Raw genomic sequence first — 18,235 nt, forward strand, 5'->3', positions numbered from 1 at the left:
AGTTTTATAGGCAAAACAGAAATGAAAGTGATCCCATTTAGAGAAGACTTTTGGGAAATATCTGAAAAAAACCCCCACCCTTCTCATTACAGTATCAAAGAAAGAGTCCCCAAAACTCCACTTTGGACACAGAATTCATGCACTGCTAAAAATATCCCCCCTCCCCCCCAAGCGAAATTAATAAACCCGGAAAGCCAAAAGCCCTAGTTACGCAGCTGGGGTCAATGAACGGCTGTTAGAGGTTTCTTGCTGCCATCTGCTGGCGGTAGGTGAGTACTACACCACACGTTTTGCTATTCAGGATACTCTTTTGTCTTATTACCCAGAGCGATCCCTGGTGTTTTTCACCCGCCCAAAGCTCTTAGGCAGGAGCAGAGGAAAGGTGGTGGTCTTGGAAGTCGTAGATATTGGGGTGTCCACACATAGCCCATCCCCGTCACCCCGATTCCCCCCTTTCTGCATCACTCCCCCTCCTCTCCGCAGCACCCCAACTCCTCCCTCCCTTGCCCCCTCCAGCTCCCATTCCCCCTTCCCTCCTATCAGCCCCCTCTCTCCATTACCTCCCCCCAAAATCCCATTCCCCCTTCCCTCCCATCATCCCCTTCTCCCCATTACCTCCCCGTCAAATCCTACTCCCCACTCTCCTCCTCCCCCGATCTCGCGAGAGCCCGGCACTGGCTCTGCCCTGTGCCCTCCCACTGTCATGGCGACTCCCTGAAGCCGACCAGCCCCAGCCCGGCGTGGAGTTCTCTGTGAAGCCCGGCGGAGGCGAGATGCATTCGGACGATGTGAGTCCGTGGTGGGGTTGGTTCGGCTGCGTCCGCCGGCTCCAGGCAGCTGCGTCCTAGCCAATCAGCGCCCCTAAGGCAGGGTTGGTTCGGTTGCGTCCGGCCGCGCTTCCCTTCCCCTTGCCCACGTGGAAATCAGAAGGGTGCAGAGCATCGGGCCTCCTTCTGTGTAACCTACGGACCCACCGGCTCCCATGGGGCGCTGGCCATGCTGGAGCAGGGGAATGTGCCACCCTCCCCGGCGGTACATGGGGCTGTTTGCCCTAGACGGGGAAAGCAGACCCAGATCTCCCATGTGGCAGCTCAGCACATGGAGTGGGGCAGCACCTGGGTGCCTCTTTACTCCCACCCCCTGCTTCCTTGCCTCTGGGGGTGGGAGAAAGGTGTGGTGATGTGCAACGAGGTCTCCTGAATGAATGTACAGGATCCCTAGTAGTAGAGTCTCCCTTCTGAGGCTTGGAAACTGGATTTCCTGCATGGCAGGTAACCATAGGGTCACCCCCAGGACTGTCTTGGGAGTTAAAGAACATGGTCAGAACAGGAGCCCAACAAGTGCCTGTGCTTTGGTTTGCAGGTTTGCCCAAGCAGCTGTGGCTTCATCTGTGATGCTCATGTGCTAGCAGCTGGCTGCTGCTTTGGCATATAATGCAGCCAGTTACATTGCTGGTGTGTGTGTTTGTTTAAATACTGCATGTGATTATCACTGTACCCAACCCTATTATAATTATAACCATAGAGCTTGGAATGCCTCAAGGCTTTACAGACTGCATAGGAGACATGGTCTCTATTCTAAAGAGCTTTGGGTTAAAATGAAAACGTGAGAGACCCACATGGGATTGGGTAGTAGATTACAGGAAGTTCATATGCTGGTTTAGAGAACCATGCATCCATTTTAGTGGGTTTTAATATTTTGTTTGGGTTTTTGTAGTTTTACATTATGAAAACTTGTAACTTTGTTGTGTCAGCAACAGTGCATCCTTCCTTGCTGGTGAACCCACCCCCCAAAACAAACAAAAAAACAAAACAAAGAGAAAGTATGGATACATACACTGCGCAAAGCACCAGACTCCAAGCTTGGTTTCCTTGCCTGCAATGTGCTGTAGTAGAGCCATGTGAGTCTCGGCTCCTGGCTTCTATTCCAGTATCTTCTGCTGACTTGTCTGACTGACCCAGACAGTTTACTGCTCTGTGTCTCAATGTTACCATCTGCAAAATGGAAATAATAATCCAGATCTTCCCTCTGTTGTTAATGAATGTTTGTAAAGTGCTGAGAGAGCCCTGGATGACTGGCTCTGCTAGAAATGCAGGTGCTACACTATGAAATATACTAACTGACCTCTTGTTTATTCAGGTTGTCTGGGACAGTCTTGGAAACAAACAGTTCTGCTCATACAAAATAAAGTGAGTATTTCAGGATCCAGCTCTGCATCTTGCTCTTCAGATTCTGATTTGGGACCCAAGTTACTACTGGGAGGATGACTTCCTGGCTGCCGGGGTCATGTGCTAAATGTTTCAAAGAGGGTGTCCCTTAGCACTCTAATTTGACTGCTTCAGGAATTCTGCACATTCCAACGGCTGGGGTGGAACCAACAGTTTGGAATTAAAAGGTTAGGAAACTCAGGGTATATCTACACTGGAATAAAAGACCTACCGCATGGCCATGGCTGGTTCAGATCAGCTAACAGGCTGCAGGGCTAAAAATTGCTGTGTAGTTGTTTGGGTTGCTGGAGCCTGGACTCTGGGACCCTCCCCGCTTGTGGGGTTCCAAAGCTTGGGCCCCCGCCTGACCCCAAACATCTACAGAGCAAATGTATAGCCCTGTGAGCCCAGATCAGCTGACAGGGTGTTTTACTGCAATGTAGACATATCCTGAGTGTCTCCGTGACTCAGGTCCATCTACAAAATGGTGATGATGATCTTCTACTTGACAGCAGTTGTGAAGCTTAATGCATGAGTACTTGTACAGTGTGAGATTCTCGGATGGAATCCTCAGTGTTACTGTTAGCAACTCATCTAAAGTCTCTTATTTCCAGGACAAAGACACACAACTTTTGCCGCAATGAGTATAACCTGACCGGTCTGTGCAACCGATCATCCTGTCCCCTGGCAAACAGCCAGTATGCGACTATCAAAGAGGAGAAAGGTGAGACTTCTGCAGTGCCCCAACAAGGGCCTCGCAACCTTGCACGGCCCTTCCCCTTCTCTCTCTCACTGGAATCATTGGCAGCTATTGCTCTTTCCTCCAGCTGACATGGTCCCTTTCAGGCTTCTTTGTGTCCCAAATGCACATTGGTAAACTGTCCAGCCAGACATCTGCCATGCATTAAGGGTGGTGTGTGTGTATCTCTCTCTCTCCAGTGGGTTGAATTGCTCAGCTTTGTGCTTTCAGGAATTTTCTTTGTGTTCTTTTCTTTTCACCTCCCCGGTAAGCCAACTGTAAGCCAGAGGGAATGGCTCAGGGTTCTAAGCCTCAAGTTTGAAGCCCCTAGACTCTCTGGGTATGTCTACACTGCAGTGTAAGCCCTGGGTTAGTAGAACTCAAGTTAGCAGGCCCTGGGTCTGAGGAGTTAAGCATCTACCCTCATTTGTAATCCCAGGTTACAAATTGTTGAAACCTGAGTCCCAACCTGGGGTTCCTTTTTCTACACTGTATTATGCAGGCTCAAGTCCAACTGCCCATATCCCAGGCTTCCTTGTGCCCTCCCAAAATGTGGCCACTCCAGCCCTTTGTTTGTGGTGCAGGGTGGGAAAACTTGACTGTCCACCAAACTGGACTGTGCAGAGGACAAAGAAAGTCAGCCCATTGGATTGTGGGATACTCCCAGAGCACAAGTCCAGTGAGGCTGCATCCAGACTGCAACGCATTAGGGCTTGAACCCTGCGTGTCAGCTTGACTCAGGCTCAGACCCGCCACCCTCAGGAAACCCTAAGTTAGCGTGGTTTGTGTGTAGACAGAAGGAGGGTTAGGTTTGAGCCTGAGTTCGACCCTGGGTTTACACTGCAATGTAGACATACCCTCTGGAGCCACAGGGTGGGCTCAGTCCATTGCCCCACTGTGCAGTTCAGTTGTATGAGACCTCTGCCTTATGTGGATGTGAAAGCTCCCTGGGGACTTTCCTCTAAGAGTTAGTCAGCCTTGAGGTCTGTGGCCTCCTGCTCCCCCTCACCTGTACAGCTGTTGTGCAGCAGATAGCTGCTGCTCTCCACATCGAAGGTGGCTGCATCTCCGTAGGGCTGTCTGTGATGCTCTTTGTGGGGAAGGATGCTCTGTGTCTGTCAGTGGTAGCCTTCGCTGAGACTTAGTACAACAGATTGGAGATCTGAGCAAGTGTCCCAGTGCTGGAGTTTTTTGCAGTGACTGGGATGAGCTAAGCCTGTCTCCTGGGTGCCTAGTGGTGGTTTGGGTGAGTTCATGTTATTCCTCTTTCCCTTAGGTCAGTGTTATCTGTACATGAAGACAATAGAGCGGGCGGCTTTCCCCAGTCGACTCTGGGAGCGGGTGAGTTAAATCCCATACCAAGCCTGAAACTTAATCCAGCAATCTGACAGATGACACTGTTGTTTTTTAAAAAAAGTTCCACTATTTACCACCTATCCAAAGCGTTCCTGTTTAAACCCACCTAAATCAACCCTGATGTTTTTGTCCCTAGGTGTGGGCGGTATAAGGAGCAGGTTCTGACGTGGGGAAACAGCTCAGGACTGGCAATGGGATACAGACACTTCCACCTTGGCATTGTTCTAGTCCACAGTATTTTAATTTTTCTTCAACATATGTATGAAAATAAAAGCACCAGCTGTTCTGGAGAGAACATATCCTCTACTGCTGAGCATGAATGCAGTATATTATTTGTATACTGGACCTGCAGAACCCTTGTGTCACTGCAGTTTATGGTACTTAACCTCCTAATGAAATATCTTACGCCAAGAAAATATCCAATGGCAGCGTAGTCCCTGCTTTTCACAGACTATTAGCTCTGTCATTTTATACCGACTCTTTCTTTAGAAAGCCAGGGCATGCTGTGTTAGAGCTCAAGACTGGGTCTTGGGAGATTTGAGTTCAATTCTCAGTTCTGCCACAGACAGTCTGTGAATCTCTCGGTGCCTCAGCTGTATAATTGGGATAGGATTTGGGGAGATGTGAAGATACCATGGAGATGGAGGCTGTATAAGATAGTAGGTAGAACACAGAATGGATGAATCACTGACCAAATTGCTAGGCTTTCATTTGTAATCTAACCTATGATCAATAGAATCCGAAACCAGGAACATTTTAAGTGTTCTTTTGAAGTAATGGCCAAGGGATTTTTTTTCTTTGAATGTGTCTGGTCTGGTTGGCTCTGGGGATTATTAATACGTAGACTTGAACCTCTTTTTTTCAAATCTGATCTGAGTTGGTCTTATCCTCAGTTCTCATCTGACTGACAGCTGTTCATTGGCCTATGCTGGGACATAATTCCATTCACAAGTGTCCACATCACAAAAGCCATCACCACAGCTGGCTCCTTTGTATGTAGCATCAGCCGAGAGACCAAGGATTGGATAGATGGGCTACAGACTGAATTCCTTTTGTGTTAGAACACACCCATAATAAGGCTACGTCTACACTACCCGCCGTATCGGCGGGTAGCGATCGATTTTTCAGGGATCGATATATCGCGTCTCATCTAGACGCGATATATCGATCCCCGAACGCGCTTCTATCGATTCCGGAACTCCACCGCCCCGAACGGCGGTGGCGGCGTCGATATGGAGAGCCCCGGACATCGATCCCGCGCCGTGAGGACGGGTAAGTTATCGATATAAGATACTTCGACTTCAGCTACGTTATTCACGTAGCTGAAGTTGCGTATCTTATATCGATTTTTCCCCTTAGTGTAGACCAGCCCTCAGAGACTGTTCTTGCCCCAAAGAGCTTACAGTCTAAATAGGCAAGGCAGACAAAAGGGTAGGAAGGGAATTTTCCCATTTTATAGAAGAGGATATAAGGGCCAGAGAGATTAAATGACTTCCCAAGGTCACACAGGGAGTCTGTAGCAGAGCCGGGATTAGAAGCCAGATCTTCTGAGTCCCAGTCCAGTGTCTTTACTGCAAGAACATCCTTCCTCTTGACAGCCGGGTTTTAGAAAAAAACAAAAAACAAAAAAAACCAGGGGCGGAATTGGTGTAGCACCACAACCACCTTAAACTCCACTCCCTTTTGTGAGGATGTCCCAGAATTGCTTCTGCTCCAAAGCTTTTTACCCTCCCTCTCGCCGTCAGGTCCGACTGAGCAAGAACTATGAGAAAGCTTTGGAGGAGATAGATGAGAACCTCATCTACTGGCCACGCTTCATCCGTCACAAATGCAAGCAGCGCTTCACCAAGATTACACAATATCTGATCCGCATTCGGAAGCTGACGCTCAAGCGACAGTAAGTGATGGCGGTTCACTTCTTTCTTTCTTCCTTCTGCTCCATACCATCAGCCTGCCTGTCTCTCTCAGGGCTGGTCTGTAGTTTAAAATAAATAAATAAATCCTTGTGCCCATCTAACTATCAGTTTGAAATTTATTTAGTTACAACCCTAATGTAGACGCACTTAAACTGATTAAAACTGCACTTTTACAAGCTTAGCCTAAGTTTCCTTTGAGAGGCCAGTTTGTGCCAGGTGGGGAGCAGCAGGGAGCATCCTGTATCGGAGGCTGGGGAGGGACTCGAATAAACATTTACTCACTTGATAGGCATCAGTGGCCGGTAGACTGAAATCATCACTAACTGCCCTTCTCTCTTCCCCTATCACAGGAGGAAGATTGTTCCTTTAAGCAAAAAGGTTGAAAGGCGAGAGAAAAGGAGAGAGGTAACGTGACTCTGGTGCAGTCCTGATTCCACTGCTCTTGGGTTTTTTTTTTTTTTTTTTTTTTTTGCATCTTGGAAATGAATTGATGCCAACTCCTCTTTCCCCTGGTACTAGGAAAAAGCCCTGATTGCTGCTCAGCTGGACAATGCCATTGAGAAGGAGTTACTGGAGAGACTAAAGCAGGAAACGGTAAGGGTTACCACTAACATCTCCTAGTACAAAGTGTGTCTCTCCGCTAAGATAGTGGGTGTTTACCACACTCATTCGAACAGTGACGCATGAGGCAAAATAGAATCCAGCCTGCTCTCCCATTGCTGGGTTGGCACCATGTTTGCTAACAGGAGTTCACACTTGCTTGTGATCATCATCTCTGCTGAGATGGGGGAGGGTAAGAGGGGGTTGTTCTTACACAGCCACTCTTCTGACTTTGGGGAATGCTGTTAGGAAGATGAGCTCTCTAATATTAAAAGGACAGAATTATTGGTCACTGGCTCTGTACTTGTTCATAGCTGTATTTGGTTCTGAGCCTCAGTTCTGAAGTGCCGTATAATGTGATTGGCATAAAATGCATAATAAACCAGTGAATAACCTGAGCAGCCTCATTCGCCTGCTAGAGTCAAACCCTTTACTTCCTCAGCATCTCCATCTGGGCAAGGCCTCTGGCCACCTGCAGCAGTGTCAGCAGAGTGTAGGGCTCTCTTGGCCAGGGTAGCAGTGTAGCCTTTAGCAAGGGCTGATGAGGAGAGCTGATTTAAAAAAAAAAAAAAAAAAAGACACACGGGGGAAGGGGGAATCACTGAAATTTGTTCTTTTTTTATCATCTTGAAATATTCAAAAGTTCAGTCTTTTCCACCAGTCCTAACAATCCGCTTTCTGTGCGCCCAAGTGGTGAGGCAGCTCGGTAGCTTCACGTAGCAAATCCAGCAAACCCTACCTATGCGCTGAGATTTACCCCCACCTGCCAAACCAGAAACAGGGCATGTTGTGCATAGGCTCTGGATTTCACATAGCTGGCTCACTTGGCACCTGTTGCACTTCACTTCTGGAGGGAGCACGTTTGGCTGCACTGTATCACTGAAGTCCTTTCAATGACTTGACGATCAACAGATCTGTGCAGGCTAAAATAAGGGGGTGACTATGGAGGAGCTGACTCTCATGCTTCAGGGCTTTAGGTGACCAATGCAGAGGTCAAGAAAGTAAGTTGTATCCCTCCCTTCCTGGTGCACACTGCTAGTCAGGGCAGATTCCTTAAGGGCCAGTATAAAATGTGGGATGAATGGATTCTGTGGCCTGTTAGTCAAGTTTGGTATAACCCGTGTTCTTAGCCCCCAGCATGGTGTGAACCATAGCCAAGAGGAGTCAGTTCCTAGCTGATCTATCTTCCTGGTATGATTTAAAGCAGGTGCTTGTTTTCCTTTCAGTATGGAGATATCTATAACTTCCCCATACACGCCTTTGACAAGGCTCTGGAACAGCAGGATGCAGAGAGCGAAGCAGAGTCTGACACGGAGGAGAAGGATGAAGAGGAGGAAGACGAAGTAATGGTTTTAAAATTCATCAGAGTGGGACAGTTGGAAAGATTGTAGAATATCAGGGTTGGAAGGGACCTCAGGAGGTCATCTAGTCCAACCCCCTGCTCAAAGCAGGAACAATCCCCAGATAGATTTTTGCCCTAGATCCCTAAATGGCCCCCTCAAGGATTGAACTCACAACCCTGGGTTTAGCAGGCCAATGCTCAAACCACTGAGCTATCCCTCCCTCATAAAATAGATATGGAGATATACCTATCTCATAGAACTGGAAGGGACCTCAAAAGGTCATCGAGTCCAGCCCCCTGCCTTCACTAGCAGGACCAAGTATTGATCAACTTAAGTTAAACCATAACTGCAGTAGTGCTGGACCTATTATATATATGCACATGGGGTTGTATGAATTTTGCAGAAGAGGGGTGTGTATGTAAACAACTGCATATTATTCATTCATGTCTCCAGTCTCCTCTCTCCTATTGTTTGCCAAGTACAATAGGAGTCTGGCTTGTAGCTTTGTTCCTAGTCACTTCCTCCAACCCCAAAGCCCTTTGCAGATAACTCCATTGTCTGTAACCTGCTACGAGTGCTAAAATCCCTTACTTGAGAATCAGTGCCAATAATTGGGGGATTTAGTCCAGAAAACAGTCGAGTGTAGAGATACCACTGTAGCTTGCAGAAGGCAGCCTGCTCTATGCCGCTACTGCAGTTAGTGTTCCCTGCTCAGCAGAGACACCAGGCAAATGCATCACTTTCTTCTTGTGAATGTTGTGGTGGGGAGAGTATGTTGCTATTAGTTCATCATTTATAGTTTTGAATCTTCTACTTAGCAACTAGGGGGCAGGGCTACAGGCTCCCCCTGTAAATCCTGCTCTGTAAAGGATGGTCCGTCCAGGACCCTGACTCTCAGTATCTGAGTGGGTTGCGCACACCCCTCTGACAGTGACACTCCCCCACCCTCCAGTCCTCGTGCGGTGTATCCAATCTAGATGCTCAACTTCTGACCTGATTTCTTACAGGATGCTGACAAGCGGGAGTTTGTAGAAGTAGATGAGAGCGACCTCAGTGACTTTGAGGTATGTGAAACACCCAGATAGCCTGCTCCAGCTACGCATCAAATGGCAAGGGGTATAATGCGTGTGCAGTGATACAGACACCAAGAGTTCTGGCCCTGATCTTGCTCAATGATTACACTAAACCGGCTGACGGGTTATAGCTAAACTTAGAGCATGAGCTTGCTAATATTACGAGGACAGAATTATTAGTCACTGGCTCTGTACTTGTTCATAGCTGTATTTGGCTCTGAGCCTCAGTCCTGAAGTGCCGTATAATGTGACTGGCATAAAATGCCAGAATATTAAATCAATGGAATGCAGCCCTGATCATCCTGCCATTTTCAGTCCTCCTACAACTGCTCAGTTTAACTCCTTTTAATCCCAAACATCCTCCCTTCTGGCTGTGGTCAGAGCTGTGTTCATGGATTAGTGCCTGAGCAATTGGATTCACATGTTGATATATCAGACTGCAGCGTATCTGTTCTATTCCCTTCAAAGGCAGCATGGAATAGACAACAGGGAGCCCGGATCTACATGATAGGAGTAATGCATTTGCAGAGGAGCGGAGGCTTTGTTAAAATACAGCACTTTCAAGTCAGTATCTGTATTAACCCTCCTGCCTTCCCTCCTGTCCAGGACATGGATAAGCTGGCAACAAGCAGTGAGGAGGAGCAGGACGACAAATCCTCCAGCGAGGAAGAGGAGAAAGAGATGGCAGAGAGAACCTGTCACTCCAAATCCAAGGGCAAAACTCCTGTGAAAGGACCAGGGAGGATAAAACGAGCCTACATTGAAATAGAGTATGAACAGGAAACAGAACCTACATCCAAACAGAAAGCAACCTGACTCCTTCGAAGGAGGGTATAAACTTGAGCTGTGTGGTGGACAGTGGGACTGTATAGCTGGAGGAGTACCTGACAGTGTGACTTTAGCAGGGGGCATTTTGACAGGTGCAGAATCACAAATTTAAATATTTTAATGTAATAAAAAAACAAAAGCAGGTTCAGGCTACTAGTAGCTGTGTCTCAGGTGTTCTCTTGCACCTGTCGGATGCAGGACCGAAGGCTACAGTCGTCACAGCTGTGGTAGATTCGTTCAAGCAGGATCTGCAAGGGGAAAAGCACAAACACCTCAGTTGCAGTGCTGTTTGACCTCAGATGTTACTACTCTCCTGTTACCCACCTTTATTACATTGTAGCAACTGGTGAAGGGAACTGCAAACACTGAGGCACTATGGGGTGGTAGCATCCCTGTACTTCAATGGGTCATTTTTATATCTCCACAATTTCCCTGTGTATGTATCTGAGTTACCTCCTGAGCCACCTTCTGCATCACCTAGAGAAGAGGACACCTGACTGTATCTGTCTATATGCCTTTATGGCTACATGCTAGCCCAGAGAGCCTTACAATTCCATAAGGGTGGTGTGTTTAGCTGTCTCCCTTAACTACAGATGCTGCTGTGGACTCCAGGACTTTGCTAAGGGAAAGACAAAAAAAGCCCCACATGCCCAGAGCCCCTCTACGTGATATTCTGTCCTAAAACGTCACCAGTACTTTTGTTTTCCCCTTTAAAGAAACAGATTTACAGAATGGGATTTGGAGTCCCTGGCTCACCTTCACTTGCCCCTGAGAGCAGTGATCCAGCAGGATCAGGCACTCTGTGGCCCCATGCAGCAGGGCTGTTTTCACTGGCTGTGGTGTCAGGCCTCCATCAGTAGATACACCCCAAATCATCTTCAGCAGGGCCTTAAGGAGCACAGCGAGCCTGCATGTCATTCTGTGATGGAAAACAGACACTTTGAAGAACCTCTTCCTGAGCTTGTCTCTAGGATGGTGGAGAATAGGGGAAAGCATGTCCTAACCGCTGCAGGAACCACTTACTAGAGAGTGCTGTCCGCCATTCAACTATGCACTGCTCTAGACTGCCACTGGGCTCAGTCGTGATCAGGACAGCAGCCTAAACTACATGCTAGGTTAGAAAACACTTCAGAGGCAGGGGCAAGAGGCTCATTTTTAAAGCAGCGAGAGTAGTTTAGCATTTGCCTTCAAGCCCAAAGGCTAGGAAATATTGCCTGACAGCACAGGGCTTATACAGTGTGTTCCCCCTCCCACTTCTATTACGTCTCCCCTAATTAGTCACTTATTCAAGCCAGGGTCTGAATCTATAGTGTGGGAGCCTGCTGTGTGGTGACATCGCTACAGCGCAGTGAAAGCCCTGGAGTACGGCCTGGCTTTCTCAAGTGGGCCAAGCTGCACTCTGGGACTCGGATGGTGCTGCAGCAGTGTCCACATGGGATGTTACCACACAACAAGCTGGTGGGCTGTCAATTCACAGCCTGGCTCATTGCACAGTAACCTGCTGGCTGGAGCCACCCTTGTGATTTGAACTCTCCTAAAATGCAGGCAAATACTGTGGCCAAGAGGCTGAATGACTACCACGTGTTTTAATGTAACCACCAGGGGGCATCCATATGCCCTGAATGCAAAGGAAACTGAGTATTAAAGATTGCATATATAGGACGAATGTCACTATAAAGTGCAGCTTAATTCATCCTAAGATCTACATGCAGGAAAAACAGCTTTCGTGCCTGTGTGTGGTAATTCTTCCACAGTTGCCAAAATGAGGATTGGTCTAGCTGTGGGACTGTTTCTCAACTAACATCACTGTAGAGGGGATTTCAGTGCTGTGATAGGACTGAGTCCTGTTGACACAGAACTCAAGACTAGAGATCCATTTCTCACTCAGTCCAAGGTGTCTTCCTCAAATCCCCAGACAAGTGTAGCTCAGTAAGGGTGAGAGCATTCAGGTTTTGCTTCCTATTGTAGCCATTTCTCCTAAAGGTACCTTGGCCAGGCATGCTGTATGGTACACTTCAGTGTCTCTAATATTCCCAATCTGGCTGCTTCATCTGGACCATCACAGACTTCCAAGTATCCCACAATCACCCGCTCCAGCCTCTTCAGGTGCTGTACTACCAGGATGCCAAGTCTGCCAAGACAAGAAGAGTCATGGAGGGAAGTTACCGTGGCCAATAAATAATCACCGAAGGGCTAGTGCACAGTTCTTACCTCTTCACAAAGGCAGGGAGGTTCCTGGCATACACTCTCCGGAGTGGGAGCCGGTGTTCTGCTTCCATGTGAGTCAGAACTAGCTGCAGGACCTCATGACAGGGAGTTGCTGCTCTGGGTTCCTGGGACAGCCGCTGTGGGGATTTCTCCAGAACCAGCAGCAGGTCCAGCAAGCAGAGCAGCACCACCTGATGCAATGAGAAGCAGGAAAGGAGTCACTATACAGCTTCTTTGGTAGTCTGAGGGCAGTGCTCTCAACCTTTCCAGCCTACTGTGCCCCTTTCAGGAATCTGATTTGTCTTGCGTACCCCCAACTTTCACTTCCCTTAAAAACTACTTGCTTTCAAAATCAGACAAAAATACAAAAGTGTCACAGCCACACTGTTTACTGAAAAATTGCTTTCTCATTTTTAGCATATAATTATAAAATAAAATTGATTGGAATATAAATACTGTACTTACATGTCAGTGCATAGTGTATATAGAGCACTATAAACAAGTATGAAATTTTAGTTTGCACTGACTCAGTGCTCTTTATGTAGCTTGTAAAACTAGGCAGATATCTAGATGAGCTGATGTACCCCCTAGAAAACCTCTGTGTACCCCCACAGGTATACATACCCTTAGTTAAGAACCACTCTCTTAAGGCATGGGAATGTATGTCATTCTTTCACATCTTTGGCCTCTCTACATAGACTGCAAATAGGGGGGGCCAGGAGGTGGGGTCCTTTTCCCTGTCCATTAAGACCTAACTGAGATCCAAATTCATTTCATATGGGGGCAACTAATCAATGGTCAGATAGTAATAACCTAAGGCTAGATTAGAAATGGTGACCTAGAAAATGGAGGTTCTATATCCCAATCCTCTGAGCTGTCCATTATATTAATTAAAATCCCAGTAGGATTAATCAAGGTTTAGAGTAAACCACAGTGGCTTACCTGAATGAGCTGTGCCTCCCGTACGTAGAGGTGATGGTACAGTGCATGGTAGACAACCTGTGCCCTGTTAAACTGGTTCAAGTCAGCAGCTGGCTGCAACAACATAGAAACATCTGTGTGTAATTCAATGTGATGGAAGATTCAGCAGTTCTGTACAAAGCTGATCACCTCAGCTCTGTTAGAACAGCTCTGCTACACTTCACAGTACAGGGAGAATGTAACAGCACATCTGTGCTTCACAAACCAGGGCTATTAAAATACTCCTCCAAATGACAAACAGCAAGCAAGGAGTGCTTTTTGTTTAATGCTTAGGGGGAATTGGGAAACAGGACACGAGTTCTATTTCCATTACTCACCATGTGGCCATAAGTCTGTACCTCTTTTTTACCATCTTTTACAGATGGGTGAATATTCACCAACCTTGCATGAGGGGGAGATGGTAAATGTATTTGTGTCTATAAAGAGATACTAGGTGAAAGGTCTAGAGAAAAGCAAAAGTGTTATTATTATTAAACTGAGTTCCTGCTCCTGCTTAAACGACACAGCAGCACTGCCAGAAAACCCCCACAAAACTAACTTTAAAGTAATTGGGAACATATGTGGAAATACTTCAAGATTTGCCCAGCATTTTATAAATAGCCCCGATTGGCATCCACCTTTTTATGAGTCACACACAGATGGACATGGATATTTTCCAGCTGCCACTATTACTGCAGTCTGAACACTGTAGAAAAATGAAGCTAAGAAGTGGTGTGCCATGTCCAGTGTCAGCTTGGGAGTTAACAGCAGAACCAGGAATCCTGACTCAAGAGTCCTCTGCTCTAACCATTAGACCACAGTTCCTTCGTATGTTCGCCTATGGCAACATGGTCCCTCCTCCCAGCAGTGATCTTTCCTTACCACATTGAGAATGATATGATGCAGGCAGCACACACCCAGGATTTTATTCTCTTCCTGGTAGTCATCTGAGAGGAGCAGTGATGGTGGGAGGACACTCTCCAGGTGAGGGCTAAGCCATGGCCGGGTGACTTGACGCAGCGTCCAGGAGAACACATGCTTTGTGGCAGGGTTGCACTTCCAAGTTTCTCTGGAAAAATGCACAAAGCAAACATGACCCTAGTGGTTTCACTGCAGCATCACACCACAAGATTCAGGTCACAAACCAGGACTAGCCCGTGATTAGGGCCGACTTCTGTTCTTTTTTTATATGCAAACTTTTTCCCCCTTTAAATCAAATAGTTTCTTGCTCTGTAAAAAGTCTTTGACACTTTAACCAGCAAAAACGTGACAGGGCAACTAGCAGCAGAAAGTAGATTCCAAGTAAATAAAACATTAACAGTAACATTTTCACAAGTAACCACAAATTACTATTATTATTATTTTAGCTATTTACAAGTTTTGGAAGTTTTAACAGGTTTACAAATCCTTGCCGTGTAAATATCAGAGACATAACAATAATCAATCATTGCAACAATGACTTTTGTTTAGACTAGAGAAACATTGTACAGTAATATACTCATCCATTCTCTCTATTTAACTGTTACCACATTACAAAGTCAGCATCTTTATACTACCCATGACCCATTGTTTCTGTAGCCACTGGTTTTGGGTGCCTTAGTTTTGGGGGCACACCTCTGAAATCCCTTGGGCCTGATTTTCTACAGAGCTGCCATTAACTTCAAGGAGAACAAGTGCAAGAACAGGCCCCAAAGAGGCACATTGTTTATTTCAGTAATGTGCTGAACAATGACCAGGCCAGAGGGGCAGTCAGCCATGTGCATACAACTTTTTGGGGGGATCCAATGTTTGGCTAATTGATTCTCCCCAACCCAGGCACCCACACTGATCCCAGCTACCTGCCCTATCTTCTCAGTAAAGCTTGTTCAGTGAACTATTTATTCCTGAAATCACAAGTGTTCCAATAGATTCAGAACTTGACCACAGTCCAGCACTGCCCCTTACCTCACTGCAATGCTCAGCAATATCTCCAGTCCTTTGACCCACCAGTGCCAAGCCTCACCAAGCAAACCCCTCCGGGCAAGTGATCTTACTTACTTAGTCAGCTCTGGCTTCAGGAGTCCCATCACAGCAGCAAACCTCCCTTCTTCATCTTTGCTTCCTCCCTGGAGGAATTCAGCCACTGACCTACAGCCTGCAACCTGAACCAGCAAGGTCAGCAGTTCCTGTGCTATTGACTGAGACCTCGAGCTGGTCCACGGCTTCTCTGCATGGTGTGTTGCAGCAAAGATGTAGATCAGTCCTAGGCAATGTGGCAGGACCTGCCTCACCACCACGTTACCCAGGGACCTGGATCCCTTGGTAGCTTCCACTTTAGCAAGGAGGCTAAGAAACACCAAGCCAACGTCTGCTGTTCTATCGGCCACTGTGGTGTAAAAGTCATCATTACTGGGTGGGCCCCCGGTGTCTGAATCCTGCTTTGGCAATGCTGCATAGTGGCACAGCACAGACACCAAGTCCCCCAGCAACTTGGGGGTGACATTGGGGTGGCAACCCCCAAACAGCCACTGGCAGTCTGCAGCCTCAAAGAGCACACGCAGGTCTCTGACCATCCCTGCCTTGGCACTGCCACTGACTCCCTCCGCTGAGAAAAGCAACAAGATTTGGGAGAGAACTTGCTCTGCTGGGGGGGCAGTGGCAGCTGGGCATTCGGGGTCTCCCCTTTCTGGTGGGCTCTCCAACTGCAGGGATTTCAGCAGGCTGCTGAGCTCCATGGTGCTGATTGCAGAGACACTGCCACCCGGCCCACTGCCCTTCCTACACTGATCCTAAGTCCTGACCACAACCACCTCCCACACTCTCTCCCTCACCGATAGACCCGACACCCTGACCCCAGTCATCTCTCCCTATACAGCCCCTCCTGCTCCACCCGCTCTATTTACACTGCCCCCAACTGTAATCCCCACCCTTAAACCCTGACGCCACTCCCTCTCCTACAGTGACCCTAACCCTGCACCCCCACTCGCCCAGGTCAGCCTGGAATCCCCCAGGAAATGTCTTTAACAGCGGGGGTGGGAGACTCCCCCACCCCCAATGCCCCTCTGGGCCCTCGTGCCCAGCCCTGCCCCTGGGTATAGAAAAGCTACGGGGGGGGGGTTATAATCACCAGTCCTGGCCCCCGTCTTTGTGGGGGGGGGTGCTATAACCCCACCCCCGCCCAGGGCACTGACTCTCCGCCTGAGAAGGGGGAGGTGCAATCTCCCTTCAGCAAGGTGGGGGTCCCAGGTGCCCCCCCCCCGTCTTCAGGGCAAGGGGTCCCCTCCCCTGGTGCAGCCCCGCAGGGGTGTGAGCGGGAGACCCAGCTCCCGCCAGGGGCGCAACGCGCCCAGACTCCCCGATCCCTGCAGCCCAGAGGGGGATCCGCGCTCCCCAGGAAACCCCTTCCCCCAACTGCCGGAAACCACGCCGCGCTCCCTGCCTTTCCCAGCACTGTCGCAACCCCCCTACTCCCTTCCACGTGGGCACCGCGCTGCCGTAAAGGCGGAGAGCGAGCGGCTCTCGCCAGAGTAGGGGGAGGCGGGGTCTGGATATGCATAAATTAGCATGCGTAATGAGACGGCGGCTCAGGCTCCGATCCTGCCCCTCCACGGGGGCCCGGATGGGAAATAAGGGCCAGCTGGAGCGGGGTCTGGCTGCAAATCGCGTCTCGTTGGGGGCGGAGGGGAATCCAGGGGTAGCTCGGACTGGGGCCGGGCGCGGTCCGCTCGCCCTGACTGTGAAATCAGTGGGGTGGCATGGCCCCCCCGAGCGCGGCTTTCGCGCGCTGATCCTTCAGGTTCTGACGCATGATGAATGGGGTTTGCACACGGCTGTGTGAGATGTGCCGTCCTTCTTTGTTACGACGGGGCACAGTACCCATCTGACCAGAACCTGGGGGCCGCGAGTACGGGGGGGTGAGGGGGGTTGTTTTAGGAAAAATAAGAAAACTATGTTGTGAGTTATTGGGAGCGGGATTGTCTGTACATGTCTGCTACGCTTTGTTAGTTTCGCTTTAGGGTGGTTCGCAGACTGTAAATCGATCCTCTGACTACAGTTGTGTTTGGATTAGTTAAAAATGTTATACAAAGGCAAGATTTTCATACGATTTTGTTTCTCTCTGTGTGGCCCGGGCGCTATTCGGTGCTCTAGAAATATTCTTCGCTGGTAATACCCTTTGTATGTATATTGTGCTCTTTGCACAATATTTTCAAGTGTGATTCCTAATTGTGGTTACCTAGCTTGACATGCTTTAAAGGGGCTGATTTTCAGGGGGAGTGCTTATCACTTTTGGGGAAATCAGGTGCATTTAGGATGCCTACATTTGGGCACAAAATGACAAGTCATTTTTAAAAATCATGCCCTGGATTTGCAGAATTCATTTTAGGGCTGACAATAACTCTTGTTATCCCTTGAGGTAAGAAGTCTTATTTTATCAGGACACTCTTCATCTTTTTATTTAATTTACAGAATTCCCCCTTGTTTCCTGTGAAATGAGAGCAGAAAATAATATATTAGCACAGTCTCTGCTTATTCACTTCAAAACTTTATGTAGGTGGCTATGTACTCTTCTTTGCTAATTATGAAACTGATAGACAGGAGACATGACCTGGCCGAAGTCTCAAGAGCCAGCTGCAGAGTTGGGAATAGAGTGGAGGCAGGATTCCTGACTTCTACCAGACCAAATGTAAAATTTCAAAGTGCCTAAATTCCATTTTCAAAGGTGACTTATTTTAGCAAATTGGGATTTAGGCACTTTGAAAATTTTACCCTGACTCTGGATTGGTAGCTTCTATTGCTGGCTCTCACAGTGACCTGCCTTGTGACTGGGCAAGTCACTTTCCCTCTCTGTAGCCAAGTTTCCCTTATGTAAAGTGAAGATAACAATACTTAATTTCCTCAATAGAGATGCTTTGATATCAATGGATGATGTAAGGGGGAATACTATAGTATCTAATTACTGGATAGGTTTTTGGGACCGTGCAAGGCAACTGAGAAATCCCAAGGAAGTGGCGTAGTTGCTGAGCTG

The 18,235-nt window shown here is 48.0% G+C and overlaps 2 protein-coding genes and 1 non-coding gene across 3 annotated transcripts; 2 read left to right on the forward strand and 1 right to left on the reverse strand.

The window, feature by feature from the left end:
* The first annotated feature begins 589 nt into the window (after positions 1-589).
* MAK16 (MAK16 homolog) lies at positions 590-10,205 on the forward strand. Its single transcript, XM_039526766.1, has 10 exons — positions 590-788; positions 2,140-2,189; positions 2,822-2,931; positions 4,223-4,287; positions 6,048-6,199; positions 6,569-6,623; positions 6,738-6,812; positions 8,045-8,161; positions 9,169-9,225; positions 9,841-10,205. Exons 1-10 carry the CDS (start codon positions 774-776, stop codon positions 10,048-10,050), a joined length of 906 nt encoding a protein of 301 aa, XP_039382700.1. The 5' UTR covers positions 590-773; the 3' UTR covers positions 10,051-10,205.
* TTI2 (TELO2 interacting protein 2) lies at positions 9,917-16,667 on the reverse strand. The gene is made up of 7 exons (XM_039526765.1): positions 15,268-16,667; positions 14,113-14,299; positions 13,213-13,305; positions 12,274-12,461; positions 12,050-12,193; positions 10,819-10,981; positions 9,917-10,310 (listed from the first exon to the last, which is right to left on the reverse strand). Exons 1-7 carry the CDS (start codon positions 15,942-15,944, stop codon positions 10,230-10,232), a joined length of 1,533 nt encoding a protein of 510 aa, XP_039382699.1. The 5' UTR covers positions 15,945-16,667; the 3' UTR covers positions 9,917-10,229.
* Positions 16,668-16,996: 329 nt separating this feature from the next.
* Positions 16,997-17,095, forward strand: LOC120399745. The gene has a single exon (XR_005595342.1). It is a non-coding gene; the product is annotated as a small nucleolar RNA U13 (small nucleolar RNA).
* The last annotated feature ends 1,140 nt before the right edge of the window (positions 17,096-18,235 follow it).

Source organism: Mauremys reevesii, linkage group 2 (assembly GCF_016161935.1).
Source record: "Mauremys reevesii isolate NIE-2019 linkage group 2, ASM1616193v1, whole genome shotgun sequence".
Lineage (NCBI taxonomy): Eukaryota > Metazoa > Chordata > Testudines > Geoemydidae > Mauremys > Mauremys reevesii.